At 38.2% G+C, this 27,025-nt stretch overlaps 1 protein-coding gene across 4 annotated transcripts in view; it reads left to right on the forward strand.

Annotated features, from left to right (window-relative positions):
• LOC149168737 (E3 SUMO-protein ligase SIZ1-like) overlaps window positions 1–27,025 on the forward strand; it is a 415,166-nt gene that overhangs the window by 382,182 nt on the left and 5,959 nt on the right. For all 4 annotated transcript variants that reach the window (XM_089428401.1, XM_089428402.1, XM_089428403.1 and 1 more), the window contains exons 12-13: window positions 16,727–16,891; window positions 17,637–17,741. In XM_089428401.1, coding sequence (XP_089284527.1) covers window positions 16,727–16,891; window positions 17,637–17,741 — 270 coding nt within the window. The remainder of the gene's footprint in view (window positions 1–16,726; window positions 16,892–17,636; window positions 17,742–27,025) is intronic.

The following is a 27,025-nucleotide window of genomic DNA, read 5'->3' on the forward strand; positions in this document are numbered from 1 at the left end:
TCCTCTTCCTCTTCGACCACCTCTTCCTCTAGAAGAATCTTGTGCATGATTTTCATTTTTTTGTGCAAGGCACACAACTTCTTAAGAAGAATTAGGAGCTGTCTTCTTCCCAAAAGCCTTCTCTCTTTTAGCAAAATTCTTCTCAAGGGAGTCAAAGGAAATCTCCTTAAGTTTGCCACTTGGTGGCAATGACTCAAGATAATGTGAATAAGTGGGATATAGTGCCTTGACATCTATGAGAGGAAGATCTATTTCAACACTGGTGGATCTTATGTCATGCATAATGGATATTATTTGTGATGCTAAGGTAAGAGGGTCATCATTTTTTAACTCAATATTGAACAACTTGATCATCAATTGAACAAATTCAAGTTCAAGATTGTGAATATAATTCTGTTAAAATTGGTAACTAGGGAAAAACTTCATGTGGGTCATCTTATTCATCGCTGATAATATTTTGATTAGATTCCTCTCGTTGAGAGGTGTAGGATTGATATAAAGATCATCCAATTCCGATAAGTATTTATGGAGATATGAATTTATTTTGATTATGGAATTATTATCAAGCCGACCTACAACTCATGTAGGCTCTTAAGCCCAACAGTCGCATCTATTCAAACATCATCAGTTGTGTATAAATACAAGAGGAATTTTCCTCATTTGCACTCACTCAACTAATCACATCTCTCTCTCTCTACTGTGCAGAAAAGAGTCTCTTCTCTACTGCGCAGAAAAGGGTATTTCCCTCACACATGTGAAGCTGGAAGCTGCTGAAACTGAAGCTGCAACTGCAGAAGTAAAGTTTGGCCTGCGTGGACTAGAAGATCTCCTCATCTAAACTGCGCTATAGGTTCATCTGAACCTTCTTTGGAAGCCGCAACTTTTGGTGGTGGAATCAAGTCAATCCGACGGACGGTTTGCAAGATATCGACTACCCTAGTTTGAAGGACGTTGCTGAAACTGAAGCTGCAACTGTAGAAATAAAGTTTGACCTGAATGGACTAGAAGATCTCCTCATCTGAACTGTGTTGTAGGTTCATCTGAACCTCCTCTGGAAGCCGCAACTTTTGGTGGTGGAATCAAGCCGATCTGACGGTCGGTTTGTGAGATATCGTCTGCCCTAGTTTGATGATGAAGCCGCTAATGTTGATGCTACTGATCTAGGGTTTCCTAATGCTGATATAAATCAGATATATTGTACTATTTCTCTCTCTTGAATTATTGAAGATAAAAGAAGATTTGATTAAAGGGTTTCCCCACACATTGTGGGGTTTCCTTGGCTAGTCACCACATCTTGTGTCTCTTGTCTTGGCTTGTTTTCTGTCGATCGTTTAATGTTCTATTTGCACTTTACTTTATGAACATGTGATTGCTAATCTGTGGAATATAATTAGAAAAAGAAGTAAACTGTTATAAGCATAGAACATACCATATCTTAACATGGTATCAGAGCTGAGGTGAGGACAAAGCCCGGGCAAGAACAAGAGCAATCACCGAAGAGAAGATAGGCAAGGCTATCCTAAAAGAACTATGGGGTCCTCAACACTCTTTCCTGTCGAAGACAAGCTCCATGAGAATGTTGACTATCATGGATGGAAGATATCTATCGATCTAAGCCTAGAAGATCAAGGAGTGCTAGACCATGTAAGAGGCAATATTGTTGAGCCTCCATCAAATGCATCCGCTGTTGCCTGGAACAAATGGAAAAACGGAGAAGTCAAAACAAAGAAGATCATCCGAGACTCTATCGACAAGCGCTTGGTGGCCTACATCTCTGAACTAGACACCTCCAAGGAAATCTATGATAGATTGGTGATTTTATTTAAAGTTAATGATGCAAATCAATTTTTGTTTCTTAGAAATAAGCTGAGGGAAATCAAGAAGGTTAAAGATGAGAGTACGCAAACATACTTCTTAAGAATCACCGAGATCAAGAATGATCTCCTATCTATTGGGGAGACTATTACTGATAGAGAAATGGCACTCATGACTCTTGGAGGATTACCATCCGAATGGTACGTGTTCAGTACTACTCTTCTGAACAATAATGTAATTCCTGGTTTCGAGGAATTAATGGCTAGATGCATTCAAGAAGAAATAAGGGTAGAAGAGAAAGAAATGCCCTTGCCTAAAGGTCCTCCTGCTGCTTTTTCTTCTCATGCTAAGAAAATAAATAATTCTGGGTTTAAATTGAAAAGAAAGGCTGGACCTAAGGGTGGAAGAAAAGGACAATGTTACTTTTGCAATAAAGCATGTCACTATGCAAGGGAGTGCCCTGATAGAAAGGACTCACACTGGGACGATGATCAAAATCCCTCTGATGGAAATCAAAGGAATGACAAATTCAATAGCAAAGGTAAAAGAATGCTGGAAATCAAGGAAGAGGACAACCATTCAAGAAGGCTAGAAATTCCAGGATGTATTAAATGCACCTGACCTCCGAAAGAACCTGGTGTCCATCTCGACAATGGAAGACAAAGGCTACAAGGTAACCTTCAGCAATGGCAGGGTACGTATATGGAAAAATAATGTTAAAGATGCCTTTACTCTTGGGTTTCGTGTTGATTTATTATATCAGGTCGATGGAAGTCCACTAGGTGTCATTTCTTATGATACATGTCTTCAGTCCGAACTTTGGCATTGGAGGTTTGCCCCCCTTCATTATAAAGCTCTACTCAATGTAAGACAAATGGTAATAGGGATGCTTGATTTCCAAGTAGAGAAAGAAGGTGTATGTCCAGTATGTGCTTAAGGAAAGCTCAAAAGGGGACCATTCCCCTCAAGCCAAAGCAAGACCTCCGACATATTACAATTGGTTCACTTAGGCATATCTGAGGCTGGCATTAAAAGGGAGACTACTACACCACATACTCCTGAGCAGAATGGTGTGGCGGAAAGGAAGAACTGTACGATTGTGGAAGTTGTCTCTATGGGTAGATGATGTAACAATGCTTGATGTGGAGGAACCCATGGATCCTATTTATGCACTTGAGCCTTCCTCTTCTATGAAGAGGTCTTCATGGCTTAGGGGGATACTTGATGATGCTAAAGGGTATCAGGGATACCTGACCATCATGAGCACAATCATACAAAATGAGCCTTCATCATTCTCAGATGTCGTCAAGCATCAAGTATGGAAGGATGCTATGACCATTATGGAGAATGATGTCTAGGAAGTAGTTCCCAAACCCTAGGACAAGACAATTGTTACTTCAAAATGTCTTTACAAGATAAAGCTGCAGCAGATGGAAGTACGGAATAGTATAAGGCTCATTTTGTCAAATAGACTATGATGTGATATTTGCAGCTGTTGTCAAATATACGACCATCCGCTTGATCATAGCCCTTGTGGCTTCACAAGGATGGAACCTACATTAGATGGATGTCAAGACCGCGTTCTTGCACGGTTCGATCAAAGAAGAGGTCTATGTGGAGCAACCCGAAGGATTTGAGATTTTTGATTGAAAATCTCATGTATGCAGGTTGAAGAAGGCTCTCTATGGGCTGAAGCAAGCACCCTGAGCATGGTATGAGAGGATCGATAGCTACTTGATGAAGCTGGGATTCACTAGGAGTGAAGCCGATCCTAACATTTACTTTAAGGTTTAATATGACAAGCCTCTCATACTGGTGTTGTATGTGGATGACCTCTTTCTAACAGGTGCATACCCTCTCATTCACAAATGTAAGAGGGAGTTGGCTTTTGAATTTGAAATGAAGAACCAAGGACTTGAAGTGTGGCAGAAGCCAAGGGAAATTTTTCCTATCTCAAGGAAAATATGTGGTGAAGATTCCGGAAAGATTTGGTATGGTGAATTGCAAGCCTATGACTACCTTGAGGATCTTAACTTTTAGAAGTTATATAGTAGTGATGTCGAACCAAATTTGGGAAATGCCTCTAAGTTTCAAAAACTCATTCGCATTGATGTTCTTGGTGAACCTCTGTCCGAACATATGTTTTGCAATTAGCATTGTGAGCTCATATTTGGTTGAGCCTCACTAGATTGGTGCCAAGAATCTTCTGAGATGTTTTTAGGACACAATCTCTCATGGATTGAGATACATTGCCGGAAATATGAAACTGCAGGATTATTCGAATGCTGATTAGGCAGGTAGTGTGGAGGATCACTGGAGCACTTTTTAGTGTTGTTTCTCTTTGGATTCTGCTTCGATATAATGGATGAGCAGGAAGTAGAAGTCGGTTGTCATAAGCAGCGCCGAGACCAGATACATATCTACGAGTATGATCTCGTATGAAGCTGCCTGGTTAGGGGAGCTCTTTAGTGAGTTGTTTGAACACATACCATTGTGATTCTCTGTAACAACCAAAGGTGGGATTCGATTATTGAGGAATCCCGTATTCGTCGATTGCTCCAGCAGATAGACATCATCTGGGATATGGTAAGTTGATGAGCATGGAGGCTCCATCGCATTAAGATGATGTACAGGTTGATACACCTTGTCAAATCCCCGAGGAAGATCTAATATGTGATTTTCCCAAACGACTTGGAGTCGTCAAGAAACCCTTGTACAAGAGTCCTGCATGTTGCATACATTGAGCTCTGGGAGCTCTGAGGGCTTGCAGTTCTTACTGGAGCAACATACGACCACAGGGTGACTCACCCTCCCTTGGTGGTGCGCACTGGAACAAGATGATTCGCTCTCTTGTGGGACAAGATGATTCACTCTCTTGTGGAATAGGATGATTTGCTCTCGTGTGTAGCAAGATTGATGTGTTCTCCTGTGAGGCCTAGATTGATGTGTTCTCCATGGCGATTGTAGCAGGATTGATGTGTTCTCCTGTGAGGCCTGGATTGATGTGTTCTCCATGGTGGCCTGGATTGATGTGTTTTCCATGGCGATTGTAGTAGGATTGATGTGTTTCCTGTGAGGACAGGATTGATTAGTTCTCGTGTCGAGGCATCCTACCCATGCAGTCTGGGACTCATGGGAAGTACCTCTCATCTAATCAATGAGCAGGGAAATGAAGTTAGGGACCATAGTAGTACCGATGGACGCATCGTTGTATCTACCGTACTCCCTACGCTAGGATGACCTCCATTGATCTGGGATCAATGATACTGGTCTGGGACCAGTGGTAGGAGTTGTACCATACTATGACACTGACTTCGGGTTGGTTGAGACTGGTCTGGGACCAGTGGTACATACTCTGAGACTGACTTCGTGTCAGTGTAGTATTGGTCTGGGACCAGTGAGAGTGGTACATATTATGACGCTGACTTCGGGTCGGTTGAGACTGGTTTGGGACTAGTGGTACACTCTCTGAGACTGCGATACTGGTTTGGGACTAATGGTAGGAGTGGTACTTACAATGAAGTTGACTTCGGGTCGGTTGAGACTGGTCTGGGACTAGTGGTACGCACTCTGAGACTGACTTTGAGTCAGTGGAGGATGATACTGGTCTGGGACCAGTGGAGTTGTACTCACTATGACGTTGACTTCAGGTTGGTTAAGACTGGTCTGCAACTAGTGGTACATACTCTGAGACTGACTTTGAGTCAGTATGGTACATCCTCGATCATTTCTTCTTCTTCATAATTCAGACAAAAGCAAAGCAGAACAGAACAAAGCAGAGCAGCGGATAACAGAGCAGAGCTGTATAGATCAGTACACGGCAGAACAAGACAAAGCAGAACAGGGAGAATAGAGCAAAGCAGGGCGAGGGTCAGGTTGTACAGGGCAGTGCATTTGATGGATGAATAGTAATGATTGATAGATAGATTGTAGATGAAGTTCTCCCTAGTTGAGAGGGAGTGTTAAAATTTGCAACTAAGACAAAACTTCATGTCGGTCATCTTATTCATGGCTAGTAATATTTTTATTAGATTCCCCTCGTCGAGAGGTGTAGGATTGATATAAAGATCATCCAATTCCGATAAGTATTTATGGAGATATGAATTTATTTTGATTATGGAATTATTATCAAGTCGACCTACAACTCATGTAGGCTCAGAAGCCCAACAGTCGCATCTATTCAAACATCATCAGTTGTGTATAAATACAAGAGGACTTTTCCTCATTTGCACTCACTCAACTAATCACATCTCTCTCTCTCTACTACGTAGAAAAGAGTCTCTTCTCTACTGCGCAGAAAAGGGTCTCTCCCTCACACATGTGAAGCCGGAAGCTGCTGAAACTGAAGCTGCAACTGGAGAAGTAAAGTTTGACCTACATGGACTAGAAGATCTTCTCATCTGAACTCTGCTGTAGGTTCATCTGTACCTCATCTGAAAACCGCAACTTTTGGTGGTGGAATCAAGTCAATCCGACAGACGGTTTGCAAGATATCGACTGCCCTAATTTGAAGGAAGCTGTTGAAACTGAAGCTGCAACTGCAGAAGTAAAGTTTGACCTGCTGGACTAGAAGATCTCCTCATCTGATCTGTGTTGTGGGTTCATCTGAACCTCCTCTGGAAGCCGCAACTTTTGGTGGTGGAATCAAGCTGATCCGACGGTCGGTTTGTGAGATATCGTCTGCCCTAGTTTGATGATGAAGCCGCTAATGCTGATGCTGCTGATCTAGGAATTGCTACTGTTGATATAAATCAGATTTATTGTACTATTTCTCTTTGCTGAATTATTGAAGATAAAAGAAGATTTGATCAAAGGGTTTCCCCACACATTGTGGGGTTTGTCCTTGGCTAGCCGCCACATCTTATGTCTCTTGTCTTGGCTTGTTTTCTGTCGATCGTTTAATGTTCTATCTGCACTTTACTTTATGAACATGTGATTTCTAATCTGTGGAATATAATTAGAAAAAGAAGTAAACTGTTATAAGCATAGAACATACCATATCTTAGCAAATTCCTTATTTTTTAAGGCTTCAAAGGCATTTGAAAATGGCGAAATATGATGACTCACCTCTTCATTTACTGATGCTGCAATCCAGGCATAAGCCTTTTTGTTCTTGTTTTCCTAGATGGCAATCTCTTTATCTGAAGTAGGATTTTCAGGTACATTGCTTCCTCCTCAAAATCCTTTCAACAACTCATTGAAAATTAAGGCGTGTTTTATCGTTTGGGACCACTCATGATAGTTCTATTTGCCAATGAGAACTACTCCCACTATGGAGATAAGGAAATGCATCATAAAATCTAATTTGGTCTCAAAATAAATTTAATACTTGCAACAAAAGATTGATGTCTTTGTAATAAAAATGATTGGCTTTGTCTTCAAATTTCAACATACCTTCATACACCATGCTTCAACGGCCCGATATAATATGTGAAGCCATATATATATAATAACCAAACAAAAATAAGGTTCAACACAACATTACATTTCACCTACGACCATTCACCATTCACCGTAAGGTATTTAATATTCCATGCTTCAAACAATACCATGCATATACGGTCCCATTAAAAATTCATACCTTCGAACTAAGCACAAACATCACACATGGTTGAAAAAAAGGAAGCATACACAATTATTTTTGTTGGCCTTGGTCTAATTCCTTGGTCTTCATACGACCCCATATATATATATATATATATATATATGCAAGAACTTAACACACAATATTCAATTTTTTTTTTAAGGACGCAACAGGGAACAAATATCAAACAAATAGCATACCACAACCCGGTTGCTAGGAATATTTGGAGTTTCGACAGGTGTTCACTAGCGTCCAACTCAATTGCAACATTCATTCCTTAGAAAATTCAATGCATTCAACGTGCTACCTAGAATTTTACATAGTCGAACGTTGTCTGGTCTCTCCAAACCACAACACCACTATACCAATGCTTGGGTATCAGATTCATGTCAGGTTCACCTCACGGTCTTCAATATATGTCGGCCAAGGTCATGGTTTGCTCTGATTCCAAGAGTTACAACCAAAATCAATGCCTCTTCAATGCTTGACGCAGATGAGCAATACACGTACAGGTTGTTGCTCCCTCCATCACATACGACCCATAGACAGAGGATAATTAATGAAATGATCAAAGGGACAAAGTATGGCAGGGAATAGGAGTTACATAGCAGAAAATATGCTTAAAAAAGGGACTAGTGCTCTGATATCATGTCAGGCCATGAGTAACTCAATAACTGCTATTTTGCATTAAGAGAAAGCTTGGATATATACAAGGAGAGGGAGACTATTGGGTTTCATCTCCCAATGTCTCTTTGTCTTCCGACTTCTTTTATTTCGCTATTTACAATATTTACATCGGTTTTCCTAATCCCAAAGATTAGGTGTCAACAAATAAAAAAAATTGAAAATTCATATATTAAAAGACATAAAAAAATAAAAACTAAACTAAACTGAACAGATATTGCATAGATAAAACTAAACCAAATGATGGGATTTGGATCCCGAGGATAGTGCACAGATAAATGATGAGGATGGACCAAATGAACTGCAACATGGTTTGGCTGGAGTTTCGATGGTTACTCAAGAGAGTCACTCTAATCAGATAGTGACATTCCCATTGATGGTCTTGATGACTTCATGTAGCAAATGGATGTAGAGGACCAATCATTGAGATTGAGTCCTTGATGTTGATTTTATTTTCAGTGTTCATTATCCATTTTTACTTTTCAGTTTTAACTTTTGAGTTGTGACACTAGATATTGATGACCACATACTAATTCTCGACTCCTCACTTTTAACTATTTTTGTGTTTGAGACTTTGAGTTATACAAATTTTGAATTTAGTAATTTACTATTTTACTGTTCAAACTTTAGTATCTAGTATATATTATATAGTAATACTAATATACTAGTTTGTTTTGCTTTCAATTTAGATTCTAGAATGATGAATGATGAATTTAATTGTTAAATCAATGTAGATTGTAGAATGATGAATGGTATGGATCAATGTATTTGAATATTTCATTATTGAATTTATTATTGAATCTCATGGTATGGATGAATGATGAGGATGTCCTATGAATGATGCGGATGGATTAATGTATGCCATTATTTAATTCAATTATGAATTTAAATTTTATGTGTGGATCAAATTTCAATGTATTACTATTAGTCTATTTATGCTTTCATTATTGAATATGAAGTTGAATCATATATATATATATATATATATATATTAAAAATTCTATACCTCGTCTTCCCCCGCTCACCCCCAAAATTTCCTTAAAATTTTGATGGTACTCCCACACATCCCCCCTATGCGTCTCGCCGCACCCATGCCTTGGTGGAACATTGCTAGAATGCCTTAAATATTAAATAAAACCACTAGAATGCAAAAATGGTTAATGAACTTCACAATAGATGACCCATCTTTGTTGGATGAGTAGGCTATATCAATGAGTACATTGACTGGAGAATTGGTGTGAAGCATTTGAGGCTGGCTATCTGTGGATCATACTAGGGCTATTGGCTGGCACGCTGCATCATAGGAAATTTTCTTATATCCCAGGGTTACCCATGTATGTTGATGGGTAACATTACAGATACCTTCCAATTATCAGGCATCTCCTTCTTGTGGAAAAGGCAATGATGGACAACCTTTAATGAAGATCCACAATGCTTCACCATGGGAGATCATTGCCTTATAGTTTTGTTTTGGCCATTTAGCATCGTGCTATGATAGGCATCAGGAAACACAAGATACTTTCTATCTTTATCCAACTAGAGGGAAAGGATGCAACCCTTCACAAGGTTTTAATTTAATAATAGATAGATATACTTATTTAAGTTCTATTTATATTAGGCATATTACAGACACCCATTAGTTATCAAGCATCTCCTCCTTTTGTAAAAAGCAATGGTAGACAACGTCTGATGAAGATTCCATGATGCTTCACCTGGGGGAATTGATGGCTTACAGTTCAGATTTGGCCATTTAGCATCATTATATGATTGATATTAGGAAAGTGTTACTCTCTGACAATAGGTGCTAAAGTAGACAGTTTGATTTTTCTTGCTTATGTTGGTAGGATAAGCTCACATGCATCTGCTATGACCCAATTATGGAAAGCTGTATAATGTAGCTATTGGTGTGCACTAATGGAATGTTGACACCTAATCATCAGGATTGGGTGAACCACTGTAATTGATGTAAATAAATAATAGAAAATATGAAGAGTCACCAGGAGATGAAATGAACAGTCTCTCCCTCATGTATATAATAAAGACCAACCTAAATGAATATCATGAATTGTTTTGAGGAGTTACCTCCTAGTCTGACATGGTATCAGAGCCAGCTCCCAAAATTAGCTTTTGTGTAAGTCTTGGTGTCAGTTTCCTGCCTATGTTCTGTCTATTTTGCAGAACTCACACCTCTGCCATGCTCTTGAGGCTTGAACCCACCTTCCATACATTGTCATATGCGTTTTATATTCCCTCTGAACAGTCGGCTCGCTCCGTGGTATCTCATTGAATCATGCTCGGTGGTATCGCATTGAAGCATATTACAATATGCTCGGTGGTATCGCTGGAATCGTTGGAAACGTAGTGGTATCACATCTGGTGTAGTGGTATCGACCTCGGCCCCTCAGCCTCTCCCCTTAACCTCGTTCCCGTACGCAGTCTGGTGGAGATGCGGTGAGCGTGGAGTCCTCACTCCCATATGCGGTAAAAGAACCAAAAACGTTACCGCTCCCATTCGCAGCCACTCCGCACTGTGTTACCGCATCCTGTGTGTAACAATTAAAGGTGCCTTTTGTTGGAATGAAAGAAGCTAGTGGCGCCAAACAATGAACTGCTAATCTGCGCACCAAATGGAATTGACTTGATGGTAGAGGGTAATCAACAATGTCTGGAAGTTCTTGACATCTGAGAAGTGTTGATAGTGTGAAGGGTCGTATATTTTTTATAGTGCATTCTCCTATCTTTGATCTTGAATTATATGAAGTGTCGTATTGAATTATGTGCGCTACCCATGGTTGAAAAGGCAGATATGTGTTGACTACATTTTGATATATGGTGTGAATGTTTTAAAGGTTGTGATCCATGTCGTGTTCCCAAAAGGCCTCAGGATAAATGGATTAGTATTTGTTGCAGTGTTGGTCTGCCTAAATGTTGGTTGTGCTCCAAATGGATTGGAACTTGGTTGTCTGATATTATTCATTGTGAAATCCAATATTATTCGATCTTGTTATTTTCCAAAAGAAGCCTTAGAAACCCCGATCTGTGCAACTTGTTTCTTGGTTTTCATAAGAATTCAGAATATTGCTACTACAGTGCAATTTTTTTACATCAAAAACGCATTTTTTTTGCCAGCAGAAGTATTTTTACAGCACACAGATTTTACAATGCATTCAATCATATCTATTGTGGGAGTAGTTCTCACTGGCAAGGAGAACTATCTTGAGTGGTCCCGGAAGATAAAACACACCCTCATTTTCAATGAGTTGTGGAAAGGGGTTTGTGTTGGAGACAGAGACAAAGAGCTAGAACAGCCTACCTCAAACAAGGAGTTCGCCATTTGGGAAAATAAGAACAGCAAGGCCTATGCATTGATTTCAGCATCAGTAAGTGAAGAGGTGAATCTCCATATTTTGCCTTTTTCAAATGCTTTCGAAGCCTTACAAAAACTGAAGGAACTCTATGACTCACACTCTGCACTTGAAGTTGTTCAACTCATGATTAAACTCTTTACTCTTGAATTACAAAATAATGATCCTCTTGCTCTTGTATCCAAAGTAAAATCTATAATGCATGATATCAAAGCCACTAAGGTTGAATTATATATTCCTCTGATCGCTTTTCTCAAGGCACTTTACCCTACTTACTCCAATTATCTTGACTCATTGCAAGCAAATGGAAATCTCAAAGATATTACCTTTGACTCTCTTGTAAAAAAATTTGCTGAAAGAGAGAAAGCTTTTGGAAAAAAGACAGCCCCTGAATCTTCTGAAGAGGTTGTGTGCCTTGCTCATAAAGAAAAAAATCTTGCCCAAGATTCTTCCAGAGGAAGAGGTGGTCGAAAAGGAAGAGGAAGATATTTCAGAGGCATGGGGGCAGACACTCTCAAGGAGAAAAGTCAGATTTGCACTGCATACGCTGCAAAAGAAAAGGATCACATGATGCCTCCACATGCAAGTTACCTTGGGACAAAATTGAGCAACAAAGAAACCAACCCAAAGGTAAAACTAATGACACAAACAAAGGTAAAGCACCTAAATTTGCTCATTATGTTGTGGCACAATGTAATATTGGAGTAAATGAAGACTTATTTAATGCTTCACTTGCTTCTTGGAAAAATGATTGGTTGCTTGATTCAGGAGCAACTTGCCACATGACTCGTAGAAAATATTTTTTTGAAGAATTTACTAGCAATGTTGATGGAGCAATATATTTTGCAGACCTATCAAAATTCAAGCCATCAGGGCTTGGCACAATCCGGCTTAAATTGCCTGGTCTTTCAAAGTTCCTTCTGCATCATGTTCTATATCTCCCACAGCTGAAGAGAAACTTGTTGTCCTTGGTCCACATCCACCAGCAAGGTCACTCCATTCATATGTTTGATGGCAAGCTTGAGGTGAGAAAAGCATTTGACCACTCACTTGTCATGAGGGGATAGAAGAAGAAAGGCTTCTCACTCTGTAGGGTACCTCTACTCGTGCACAACATTTCCAATACAATTCTCATTATGAAGAATGTACACTTCCATCAAGTTTATTATGGCATGCTAGATTTGGACATTTGAACTATGATAGCCTCTGCTTGTTGAAAAAAAATGGTGTTATTGGTTTGCTTACAATTCCTAGGAAACTTAAGCAATGTGATGCTTGCATTCTAGGAAAGCATAGCAAACAATGTTTTCATGATTCACATTCAAGAGCACATAGAAAACTCGAACTCATTCATTCAGATTTATGTGGTCCAATGCCTGTTCCTTCTGCAAATGGAAATAAATGTATGATGACATTTATTGATGACTACACCAGAATGTGTTGGGTTTGTTTATTGAAGAACAAATTTGATGCTTTTCAAACATTCAAGAACTTTCATACATGGATTGAAAATGATGCACAATCTCATATTGGTTCTATTCGCACTGATAATGGAAAAGAATACACTTCAAATGAATTTGAAAACTATATTCGCCAACATGGGATCAAACATCAAACAACTGTGCCTTATAATCCCCAACAGAACGGTGTAGCTGAAAGAATGAATAGGACAATCTTAAATATGGTGTGCTCCATGATGTTTTTCAAAAATGTAAAATTGATGTTTTGGGTTGATGCAGTTCTATGTGCTGTATATATAAAGAATAGATGTCCATCTAATGCTATCAGAAACAAGACTCCCTATGAACTATGGTATGGGCACATTCTTTCGGTAAAGCATCTCAGGGTCTTTGGTTCCACCTGTTATGCCTTGATACCAAAAGTACACAAAAACAAACTTAGTGCAAGAAGTCGTAAGTGTATCTTCCTCGGGTATTCAAACACCTCCAAAGCATACCGTCTCTATGATGAAGTCAATAAAAAGTTTGTTGTATCTAGAGATGTAATCTTTCTTGAATCATCCAAAACTGACAATGTTGTTGATCGGCAACTTGATCGCTTGGATAGATTCGCAAATGCAAAATCATTTCAAGAATTTGATAATTAGATTCCACATCTTGAAGGGGGGATTCCTATACTAGATCAACCTGTGGAATCTTATTCTGAAGCACTCTCACCCCCGCATGAAACTCCAACAACGGATGATACTTTAAGTGATGTGATTGATAGAATTGGGAGACTCAATATTGATTCAATCCCAACTCAATCAACGGAGCAGCCTAGACCATCTGAGAAAGGTCCCCCAAAGTGGCTGACAAAGACACTTGAAAGTGTTCATCCTGATGAGGTTGGAAAGACAGGGACTAGAAATTCAAACCGGCAAAATGGAGGTGATGTAGATGACTTTGATTCACCTGTTGACATGGATGTTTTTTATGGTTGTGAATTGAATTTGTCTATAGATTTTGAACCAACTTCCTTCAAAGAAGTTGCTTCTCATGATGAATGGAAAGAAGCGATGCAAAAGGAGTATGATGCCTTGATAAAGAATGGCACTTGGAAGCTGGTTGATCCTCCATTAGGAGCCAAACCAATTGGTTGCAAGTGTATCTACAAGAACAAATATAAAGCTGATGGCTCACCTGATAAGCATAAAGCCAGGCTTGTGGCAAAAGGTTTTGCACAAAAGGAAGGAGTCGATTATGAGGACACTTTTGCCCCCATAGCGAAATGGGCTACCATCCGGACACTCTTTGCTCTAGCAACTCAGAATGGTTGGAAAGTCCATCAAATGGATGTAAAAATTGCTTTTTTGAATGGAGATCTAAAAGAGAATGTTTTTATGTCCCAGCCTGAAGGATTTGCTGTGAAAGGACATGAACATAAAGTATGAAAACTTGTGAAATCCTTGTATGGCCTCAAACAAGCACCGTGAGCCTGGTATGAAAAACTAACTGAGAATCTTGTGAAACTCAATTTCAAACATTATGATCTTGATGATGCAACTTTGTTTGTCAAGAAAGTTGGCAAAACAATTGTATATCTTGCTGTATATGTAAATGATCTTTTGATGACAGGGAACAATGAGAGCTACATTGCATCCATAAAGAAGGAATTGAGGAAAGGTTTTGAAATGACTGATTTGGGCTATGTTCACTAGTATCTTGGTATTGAAGTAACTCAACATCTGAAATCCATATTCCTTTCTCAAAAGAAGTACATTGGAGATCTGTTGAACAGGTTTGGCATGACAGAATGCAATCCTGTGACTATTCCAATGGAACAAAACTTAAAGCTCACATCCATTGAAGGAAAAGAATTTGAGGATGCAATAAAGTATAGACAGCTTGTAGGAAGTCTCAACTACCTAACTACTACCAGACTAGACATTTCGTTTGTTGTTGGAATCCTCTCCAAGTTTATGCAAAAGCCTTGTGAGGGACATTGGTTTGCTGCAAAAAGAGTTTTAAAGTACTTGAATGGAACTCAAGACTTTGGAATCAAGTATACACAGGTGGGTGACTTCAGCTTGATTGGATACTCTGATTTAGACTTCGATGGAGACAAAGAAACTGGGGTATCTACTTTAGGTTATGGTATGAGTCTTGGATCAGGAGCTGTCTTCTGGAGATCACGCAAACAATCAGTTCCAACAAATTTCACAACAGAGGCAGAATATGTGGTAGCAGCTGAGGCAACAAAAGAAATTGTGTGGCTCAGGAAAATTCTTGAAGATTTGCAGGTAAAACAAGTACAATCAACTCCACTCATGATTGACAATACCTCGGCAATAAAGTTGGCCAAGTTCCATGATCGAATGAAGCACATCAATACTAAATATCATCTGATTCGACATCATGTTGAGGCCAAAACAATCCATCTCCGCCATTGTTCCACTAATGAGCAAATTGTAGGCATCTTCACCAAAGTGCTTGGAAGAGAAGAGCTTTAAAGATTCAGAACGATGCTTGGACTCATCAACATCCCTTCAGATTAAGGGGGGGAATGTTGACACTTAATCATCAGGATTGGGTGAACCACTGTAATTGATGTAAATAAATAATAGAAAATATGAAGAGTCACAGGGAGATGAAATGAACAGTCTCTCCCTCATGTATATAATAAAGACCAACCTGAATGAATATCATGAATTGTTTTGAAGAGTTACCTCCTGGTTTGACATGGAACATAAAATGCATTCTCTTAAGGAAAAACATTTGATCAGATTCAATGGGGAACCAGAGTTATTTATCAAGACCTAAAATAATCATACTTGTAACATAACCTACGAAATTCAATTTTGTAGTTTAAGCCTTTATGCTGTTTTATGTGTCATTGAACATAAATTTTTGTGAAGCTATAAAATGACTTGGAAACTATGGTCAAATGAATAAACAATAGAGCCTCCTAATATCTTCCTATTCCCACATTGAATGGTTTCTGGGCAACAGGGACCCCAAAACAGTTTGATATATTTCTTCAAACATGAAGCTATTTGATAAAGTTTCTTGCAGAGTAGGTCCTTTAGATGATGGGTTGTTGTATGGCACAGAGCAATAACAACTTCATTTTTCTAGTTGTTGAAATTGCTGTGGACGTTAATTTATCTAATGTTTCAGTGTTTCTTTTTATTTCTTTTGGAGGGGGTGGGTGGGAGAATGGGATAGAACATGGGATTCGGGAATCTATTTCAGATATCAAGAATGGATCCCAGACATTTCTCCTTGATATTAATGCTGTATCATTATCCAATATGGATGCAAGATGTATCCGAGAAGGAGCATGATCAGGTACATATCCAACCATATCCAGGAGGGAGAGGGAAAGTATCATGTAACATAAATTCTGGGCTGTGTCTTTCGGATTAACTTCCGGTTATTGTAGAACCATATGTATGTGTTTAGTTTTCCTTTATGTCTTTCCTAATTCCAGCAGATACCTATTAAGTTTAAAAATTACAGGAATGTTTTGTATCATATTTGGTATTGAAGAAATATTTCATGTCAGACTTCCTCTTTTATACAAAATTGTATACATAGGAAAGCCATGTGCTTCTGTACACTGGTAGGGATGCCATTGGGTGACCTACATTCTTTTTATATGAAAATGTAAATTTAAAACTCTTAAACATCAATTGCTTATCACAGCAGGTTATAAGTGACCTCTTTAAGAAATTTAGGTGTGCCAGGGAAATGGAGATTATGTTGCTGATTTTATCAGACTCTTGAGTTTGCTAATAATATATCTCCATAAGTTTATAAGCTTAAAATTATTGCAGGTGCTGAGTTTGGTGACAAATCAGTCAGAAGGAGAACTATTTGAAGAAGCCCTTGCTCGTGTTAAGCGTTGCATTGGGGGTGGTGCATCTCAAGAGGATTCAGATGATAGTGATAGTGATTTAAAAGTGGTAGCAGAATCTGTTTCAATCAATCTTCGCTGCCCTGTAAGTGATAAGATTGAGATGTTGAGTACTAGATTGACATGGAACTTTCAATGTGAAGACATTGAGATTGGTGACCTTGATTTTATTGATAGTTTTGATGTGTATCCCTTTTCATAATTCTTATATTCCATGCTATGCTTTATTATGTATGTGGTAATTGCTGGTTATGAGTTAGTAATTGGGCCTTACAGAATTCAGTCCTGCATTAGATCATATGCACATCAAATGTTTGAACTTTTGAATGTTACAATGGAAGAATTGCTGTAGATTAGGAAAATGTAAAATGATTTCACATGCATTGAAGAACCATTTAGAAACTAAAGAAGAATTCTAAACAAGGAAGAGTTCCCAAGCTAACAGTGCATGATTTTTCTTTGTGTCATTTCTGTTTATTTGCAACCTTTAATTGCACATTCACATAGCATATCATGAATTACAACTTTCTATTGCGATTGATATGTTTTTCTAAGAACTAGCTTTGGCAACCATTTTGAATGTCATTTCTGTTCATTTGCAACCTTTAATTGCACATTCACATAGCATATCAGGAATTACAACTACCTATTGCAATTGATATGTTTTTCTAAGAACTAACTTTGGCAACCATTTTGAATGTAACTGTCACTTGAGGCTCTGATACCTTGCAATTATGCATGTTGGGGTGTTGCATTGTATTTTATGTTTCTCTTTTTATGTGGATAGATAGCATGTACTGAACTTTCATATGGATTTGGGTGGTTGACAGCTAAGTGGATCACGAATGAAGGTTGCTGGAAGGTTCAAACCCTGCATTCATATGGGGTGTTTTGACCTCAACACTTTGGTAGAACTCAACCAGCATGCACGGAAGGTCAGAAATTACTCAAAACTACAAGTTTAAATGCTTCGACAGTCTCTTGTAGATTTTAGACCTCATTCTATGATAAACATGCCGATTCGTGAAATGTTAAAATTTGGCAGCTCATGCTATGTAAAAAATTAGTTAGTTTGTCATAGTTTATTAGGCAAAGGGCATGATCAAAAGATCATGACCGTTCACCAAGAGGCACCTAAGGTGGTATATAGCCAGGGCCTCTCACAAAAATGTAATCATCTATTCATCTATCAATTATTAATAAAATATTTTATCATGGCTGTCAATAGCTAAATCTTGTGCTTCATCACAATATCTAATAATTGTGCTTCATCTGGTATCGGAGCGAGTTGACTCCTCGGGCTCTATTGATCTGCTCTCGCACCCTATCTTTCCGCCGTCCGACTGTGCATCTGCACCAGTTTTCCCATCACCCGCTGTTCTGCCGTCCCAGCGCCATCCCGATCATTCCGCTGTTCTGCCGTCCCCATCAAATCACTGTGGCTCCCAAAGTATTGCCGCCATCCACTGTCATCTGCACACCGTCCGCTGTCCACCGTCCGTTGCACACCCATCCGCTGTCTTCTTCAGTCCACCCAAATGCTATGTCATTTGATCGTCTCTTCCCACATCGTAAGAACTCATATATATTATATCGTTTATTATATATATATATATATATATATAGTTTAAAAACTATATGTTATATAATTAGATTAAATTAAATTAATTTAATTTAATTTAATTAAAAAAAATATATTTAAAAAGCTGGCGGACAAGTATACACCCCCACAAACTCGTTCAATGTCATCAATGTCAATGGCTGATTTTAGTAAAAAATTGATTGACTTGGAGAATAGAATTACTAGCCACTCCGATGATTTCAACAAAAAATTAGCCCATCTCGAAAGTAAATTTATTGGGAATTCCTCTGATATCAAGAAGCTTTAGGATACGACAAATTGTATAGAACTATAGCTTGGGCAAAACCAGATCCAATCCGAAATGAATCATAATCAGACATTAGCATCGCTGAACACCTTGTGTGGGAAGACGAAGGTTACACCCGAACAACTATTCCAAGATGATGGAGGTAATCAAGAGCACAATTCATCAGATTCAACAAAGTCAGAGGATTCTCACAAAAAGCAGAATCTCCAAAAAAATCAGCGACGCCCCATCAAGGAAATAGTAATGCAGCTTTTTCAAATAAGCAACTCTGGGATGCATTCAACAATCAACACCCTCTTTTCGTTCCACTATTAGCAACATATCAACAAAAGGCAAAAGTCGAGATGCCTAAATTCGATGGGAACGAAAAATGCAGTTGTGCGTCGTTGAATAAAGTAGAAAAGTACTTTGAGATTTACGACATCAACAATGATGACGAAAAGATTAGGCATGATTCCATGAAAATGGAAGGAGAAGCATATAATTGGTATACGTGGTGGAAGAAGACGACAATCACCATCAGTTGGAGAAAATTTAAAGATGCATTCTTTAAAAGATTCCAAGCTGTAAGGGAAGAAGAGTTTTTTTTGACACTCATCAAATTACAACAAAAAGGAAGTGTGGATGAGTACCATCGAGAATGGGAGACCTTAGTAAGACGAGTCCCTAGGTTATCAGAATCTCGTCTAATTCAATCATACATCTTCGGACTTAAAACTCATCTACGAGTAGAACTTGACCGTCATGACATTACATCAATAGAAGTAGCAAGTTGAAAAGCAAAAACTGCTGAAAAGAAATTTGAACAAATACTGTGGTCAAAATCGGAAAAAGTATATTCAAGACAACGAATTCCCTAGTCTGTGGATTCAAATAATACAAGATATGTTCCACCACATCGTCGTGAAGGTGAAAACTATAATGTGGAAATACAAAGGATAAAAGAAGGCAAATGCAAATGTTGTGGCGAGAAGTGGGACCCTAAACATAGGTGTGCTAAAGGAAAAGAATCAAAGAACCTATATAACTGTGAAGCAGCGAATGACTCAAACAGTGAGGATTTTAACATAGAAAAATTAGAAGATGCCCCAGAATTCTCTCAAGAATTAGATGTTGGAAGTATTCCGCAAGTGTCATTATCAACTATGACAAGGATATCACAACCTCAAACTCTAAAATTGAAAGGACATATAAAGAAGAACAACATAGTGGTTCTCATCGACTCTGGTAGCACCCACAATTTTTTAGATGCAACCGTAGCAAAGAGACTCAACATTTTTTCATTTCCCTTACCAAACATGAAGGTGATGCTAGCTGACGATAAGAAGATTGAAAAGGTAGGGAAATGCCATAAGGTCAAACTGCAGATTCAAGACTTTAATTTAGAATCTCCGTTCTTCATTGTACCATTAGGTGGAGTAGATGTGGTCTTAGGTATCCAATGGCTACGAACTCGAGGCATTTATGCTGCCAACCATCAAGTACAGTTCATAAGATTTAACTGGGGAGGCCAGTGGTACAAATTACACGGATTCCAAACACTAGAGAATCAAATTGTAATGTCATCTCAGAGGATGAAGATGATTTGAAAAGGAGCACCCGCTTACATAGTACAATGTCACCAATTAGAAATGTTATCTGCAAATATGATGAAGAGTCACCCGAGGTACAAGATCTAATTCAGAAGCATGAAAAGGTATTTCAAGACCTGCCTATGAAAATGCCTCCTAACATAGAAATTGAGCATACAATAGAAGTCAAAGCAGCGTCAGACCCGGTCAACATCGAGCCGTATCGATATCCACATCACCAAAAGACGGAAATTGAGAGATTAATCCAAGACCTTTTAAAGTACGAGATCATCTTGAAAAGTAAAAGTCTGTATGCTATTCAGGCTATGCATTGACTATAGAGGATTAAACAAAATAACGATTAAAAACAAATTCCCAATCCCCTTTATTGACGAAATGTTGGATGAGCTACATGGTGCAAAATACTTTTCAAAATTGGACTTAAGTTCAGGGTATTACCAAATCAGAATTAGGTTGGAAGACATACCAAAAATGATAAGCCGAACACACGAAGGTCACTATGAATTTAAAGTAATGCCGTTTGGGTTAACCAATGCACTAGCAATGTTTCAAGCCACTATGAACGAATTATTTCGTCCATATCTTAGGAAGTTTGTATTAGTAATTTTTGACGATATTTTAATTTACAGTAAAACTTGGAAGGAGCACTTACAACATCCAGATAAAGTTCTTACGCTACTAAAAGAGCATTAGTTCTACGCAAAAAAATCCAAATGCACCTTTGGAAAGAAAAAAGTAGAATACCTTGGACACATTATATCCAAGGAAGGTGTAAAAGTGGACCCTAATAAAATCAAAGCTATAAGGGAATGGACCAACCCGGTTAATGCATTCAAGCTAAGAGGGTTCTTATTATTGACTGGATATTACCGAAGATTTATTAAAAACTATGCACATATAATGAAACCTTAGACAAACCTTTTAAAGAAGAATTCGTTTCAATGGGATGAGGAAGCAGGAAGGTGTTTTGAAGAATTAAAGGAAGTTATGTCTAGTGCCTCGGTATTGGCAACTCCAGATTTCTCTAAACCATTTATCATCAAGTGTGATGCTTCCGGATTCGGTATAGGTGCAATGTTAATGCAAGAAGGGCATCCAATAGCTTTTGAAAGAAGGAAGCTTAATAAAAGAGAACGTCTCAAGTCCACATACAACAAGGAAATGCTCGTTGTTATGCACGCACTAGCTAAGTGGAGACAATATATTTTGGGAAGTAAGTTCTCCATTTGAATAGACCATAACAGTCTCCAGCATCTCCTTCAACAAAAAACACTTTCTGAAGAACAACAAAAATGGATTGAAAAAATTACCGCCTTTGACATGGAAATACTACATAAAAGGGGAAAAGACAATGTAGTAGCAGATGCCCTATCTAGGAAAGACGAAGAACCAACACTACTTGCAGTCTCAGTTGTTGTGCTTGAATGGCTTAATGAGATTCGAAGTGAGTATGCCACAGATCCATAAATAACTGCGATAATCAATAACCTTCCAAACAACTCAAAATTTGAATGGAAGAATGATATTCTATGGTACAAAGGAAGAATCTATCTAGATGCAAACTCTAAGTTTAAATCCAAGATACTGAAAGAGTCACATGATTCACCGTCAGCCGGACATGTAGGATTATTTAAGACTTACTACAATGCACATCAATCATTCTTTTGGAAATGGATGAGTCGTGATATTCATAAGTATGTAGCAGAATGTGACACATGTCAAGGAAATAAAAGTGAAAATATTTATGACACTTGGATTACTTCACCCCTTAAACATTTCAAATCAGAAATGGGAAGAAATATCAATGGACTTTATTGAAGGATTACCCATATCTGAAGGCAAGGACAAGATTTTCGTAGTGGTCGACAGACTCACCAAATATGCTCACTTTATGGCAATAAAGAAATCAGACTCGGCTAAACAAATTGTTGAAATATTTTGCAAAAATATATATAGGTTACACGGTTTTCTGAAAGTCATTGTGAGCGATAGAGATGCCAAATTCAAGGGTAATTTCTGGAAGGAATTGTTCAGCCACATAGGAACCTACCTAAATATCAGTTCTGCTTATCACCCTCAAACAGATGGACAAACAGAGGTTGTCAATAAATGTTTGGAGGCCTACCTACATTGCTACGCTACAGAAAAACAAAATAAGTGGGCTCAATGGTTGCATCTCACTGAGTGGTGGTATAATTCTACTTGTCACACGTCAAAATGATGCCATTCCAAGCTTTGTATGGATATGAACCCCCAAAATGGAAGGATCTAGCGATTGTCCAAAAAAATCTACCCGCTGTTAGAAACCAACTAGAAGAAACCCAAAAAATCGTGCAAAAAAAGATTGAATAATGCAAGGAACCGTATGAAGCAACAAGTGGAACGAAATAGAACCGAAAGAGAATTTGAAGTCGGAGAGTGGGTATTTGTAAAGCTCCAACCATACAAACAATTGTCCTTGAAGCAAAAAGGAAAAAATAAATTGGCATTGAAGTTCTATGGACCATATCAGATCAATAAAAAGATCAGCGAAGTTTCATATAGTTTAAGCCTTCCAGAGAAAGTCGTGTTCACAACATCTTCCATGTCTCCTGCCTTAAAAGGGCACTAGGTGACCATCAATCAGCGCAAACAACACTTCCATCCCTAGATGATGAAGGAAGGGTCATTCTAGAACCAAAAGGTATTTTATCTACTAGAGAAAGGAAGCTTCGATCTCGTACAATCAAGGATTACTTGATCAAGTGGAGGGACTTACCAGAAGAAGAAGCTTCTTGGGAGTGTTAGACCAGGCAATAACTACTCAAAAACAATTCATTGATGTTCATTCAGGTTGGTGTTTATTATATGCATTAGGGAGAGACTGTTCATTTCATCTCCTGGTGACTATTCATATTTCTTATTATTTATTTACATTAATTTCAGTTATTCACCCAATCCTGATGATTAGGTGTCAACATTCCCCTCCTTAATCTGAAGGGATCTTGGAGTCCAAGCATCGTTCTAAATCTTTCAGGCTTTTCTCTTCCAAGCGCTATGGTGAAGATGCCTGCAATTTGCTCATTAGTGGAACAATGGCGGAGATGGATTGTTTTGGCCTCAACATGATGTCAAATTAGATAATATTAGTATTGATGTGCTTTGTTCGATCATGGAACTTTGGGTTTTTGGCCAATTTATTCACAAGGCTTTTGCATAAACCTGGAGAGGATTCCAACAGTAAATGAAATGTCTGGTCTGGTAGTAGTTAGGTAGTTGAGACTTCCTACAAGTTGTCTATACTTTGTTGCATCCTCAAATTCTTTTCCTTCAATGGATGTGAGCTTTAAGTTTTGTTCCATTGGAGTAGTAAGAGGATTGCATTTTGTCATGCCAAACTTGTTCAACATATCTCCAATGTACTTCTTTTGGGAAAGGAATATGGACTTCGGATGTTGAGTTACTTCAATATCAAGATAGTAATGAACATAGCCCAAATCAGTCATTTCAAAACCTTTCCTCAATTCCTTCTTTATGGATGCAGTGTAGTTTTCATTGTTCCCTATCATCAAAAGATCATCTACATATACCACAAGATATACAACTGTTTTGCCAACTTTCTTGACAAATAAAGTTGCATCATCAAGATCATAATGTTTGAAATTGAGTTTCAGAAGATGCTCAGTTAGTTTTTCATACCAGGCTCGCGGTGCTTGTTTGAGGCCATACAAGGATTTCACAAGTTTGCATACTTTATGTTCATGTCCTTTCATAGCAAATCCTTCAGGCTGGGACATAAAAACATTCTCTTTTATATCTCCATTCAAGGAAACAATTTTTACATCCATTTGATGGACTTTCCAATTGTTCTGCACTGCTAGGGAAAAGAGTGTCCGGATGGTAGCCCATTTTGTTGTGGGGGCAAAAGTCTCCTCATAATTGACCCCTTCCTTTTGTGAAAAACCTTTTGCCACAAGCCTGGCTTTGTGCTTGTCAAGTGAGCCATCTGCTTTATATTTGTTCTTGTAGACCCACTTGTAGCCAATTGGTTTGGTTCCTAATGGAGGATCATCCAGCTTCCAAGTGCCATTCTTTATCAGGGCACCATTCTCCTTTTGAATCGCTTCAGAAGAAGATTCCACATGTTGCTCTAGTATAAGAATCCCCCCTTCAAGATGTGAAATCTGATTTTCAAATTCTTGAAATGATTTTGCATTTGCGAATCTATCCAAGCTATCAAGTTGTCGCTCAACAACATTGTCAGTTTTGGATGATTCAAGAAAGATTACATCTCTAGATACTACAAACTTTTTATTGACTTCATCATAGAGATGGTATGCTTTGGAGGTGTTTGAATACCCTAGGAAGATACACTTACGACTTCTTGCACCAAGCTTGTTTCTATGTACCTTTGGTATCAAGGCATAACAGGTGGAACCAAAGACCCTGAGATGCTTTACCGAAGGAACGTGCCCATACCACATTTCATATGGAGTCTTATTTCTAATAGCATTAGATGGACATCTATTCTTTATATATACAACACATAGAACTGCATCAGCCCAAAACATCAACTTTACATTTTTGAAAAACATCATGGAGCATACCATATTTAAGATTGTCCTACTCATTCTTTCAGCTACACCGTTTTGTTGGGGATTATAAGGCACAATTGTTTGATGTTTGATCCCATGTTGGCGAAGATAGTTTTCAAATTCATTTGAAGTATATTCTTTTCCATTATCAGTGTGAATAGATCCAATATGAGATTGTGCATCATTTTCAATCCATGCATGAAAGTTCTTGAATGTTTGAAAAACATCAGATTCGTTCTTCAATAAATAAACCCAACACATTCTGGTGTAGTCATCAATAAATGTCATCATATATTTGTTTCCATTTGCAGAAGGAATAGGCATTGGACCACATAAATTTGAATGAATGAGTTCAAGTTTTCTATGTGCTCTTGAATGTGAATTATGAAAAGACTGTTTGCTATTCTTTCCTAGAATACAAGCATCACATTGCTTAAGTTTCCTAGGAATTGTAGGCAAACCAGCAACACCATTTTGTTTCAACAAGTGGAAGCTGTCATAGTTCAAATGTCCAAATCTAGCATGCCATAATAAACTTGATGGAAGTGTACCTTCTTCATAATGAGAATTGTATGAGAAATGTTGTGCACAAGAAGAGGTACCTTGCAGCTTGAGAAGCCTTTCTTCTTCTATTCCCCTTATGATAAGTGAGTGCTCAGATGCTTTTCTCACCTCAAGCTTGCCATCCAACATATGAATGGAGTGACCTTGCTGGGGGATGTGGACCAAGGACAACAAGTTTTTCTTCAGCTGTGGGAGATATAGAACATGATGCAGAAGAAAGTCTGGAAGGCCAGGCATTTTAAGCCTGATTGTGCCAACCCCTGATGGCTTGATTTTTTATTGGTCTGCAAAGTATACTGCTCCATCAACATTATCAGTAAATTTTTCAAAAAAGTATTTTCTATGAGTCATGTGGCAAGTTGCTCTTGAATCAAGCACCAATCATTTTTCCAAAAGCAAGTGAAGCATTAAATAAATTTTCATTTACTTCGATAATACATTGTGCCACAACATAATGAGCGGATTCAAGTGCTTTACCTTTGTCTATGTCATCAGTTTTACCTTTCTGTTGGTTTCTTTGCTACTCAATTTTGTCCCAAGGTAGCTTGCATGTAGAGGCATCGTGTGATCCATTCTTTTTGCAGTGTATGCAGTGCAAATCTGACTTTTCTCCTTGAGAGTGTCTGCGCCCCCTGCCTGTGAAATATCTTCCTCTTCCTCTCCGACCACCTCTTCGTCTTGAAGAATCTTGGGCAAGATTCTTTTCTTTATGAGAAAAGCACACAGCCTCTTCAGAAGATTCAGGGGCTTTCTTCTTTCCAAAAGCTTTCTCTCTTTCAACAAATTTTTTCACAAGAGAGTCAAAGGTAATATCTTTGAGATTTCCATTTGCTTGCAATGCCTCAAGATAATTGGAGTAAGTAGGATAAAGTGCCTTGAGAAAAGCGATAAGAGGAATATCCAATTCAACCTTAGTGGCTTTGATATCATGATTTTACTTTGGATGCAAGAGCAAGAGGATCATTATTTTGCAATTCAAGAGTGAAGAGTTTAATCATGAGTTGAACAAATTCAAGTGCAGAATGTGAGTCATAGAGTTCTTTCAGCTTTTGTAAGGCTTCGAAAGTAGTTGAAAATGGTGAAATATGGCGACTCAACTCTTCACTTACAGACGCTGCAATTAATGCATAGGCTTTGTTTTTCTTATTTTCCCAAATGGTGAACTCTTTGTTTGAGGTAGGTTGTTCTAGCTCTTTGTCTCCGTCTCCAACACATACTCGTTTCCACAACTCATTGAAAATGAGGGTGTGTTTTATCATTCGGGACCATTTAGTATAATTCTCCTTGCCAATGAGAACTATTCCCACAATGGATATGATTGAATGCATTGTAAAATCTGTAAAAAAATACCTTCTGCTAGCAAAAAATCTGTGTACTGTAAAATCTGTATACTGTAAAAAATACTTCTGCTGGCAAAAATGTGCTTCAAAATAATACAGCCTTATTGTTCCTTCTTGATTAGGTAAGAAATTGATTTAATATACAAAGAGCAAAACCATATTCTATCCATATAGAATATCACCATTTGTATTTTCAACCTTATTTTATACTCAAGCATTCATGCCCTCGACAAACCCAGAATGATTGATAAAATAAGGAA

This window comes from Pinus tabuliformis, chromosome 4_2, assembly GCF_031772625.1.
Source record: "Pinus tabuliformis cultivar Carrire ecotype Pingquan chromosome 4_2, CPIR1, whole genome shotgun sequence".
Taxonomy (NCBI): Eukaryota; Viridiplantae; Streptophyta; class Pinopsida; order Pinales; family Pinaceae; genus Pinus; species Pinus tabuliformis.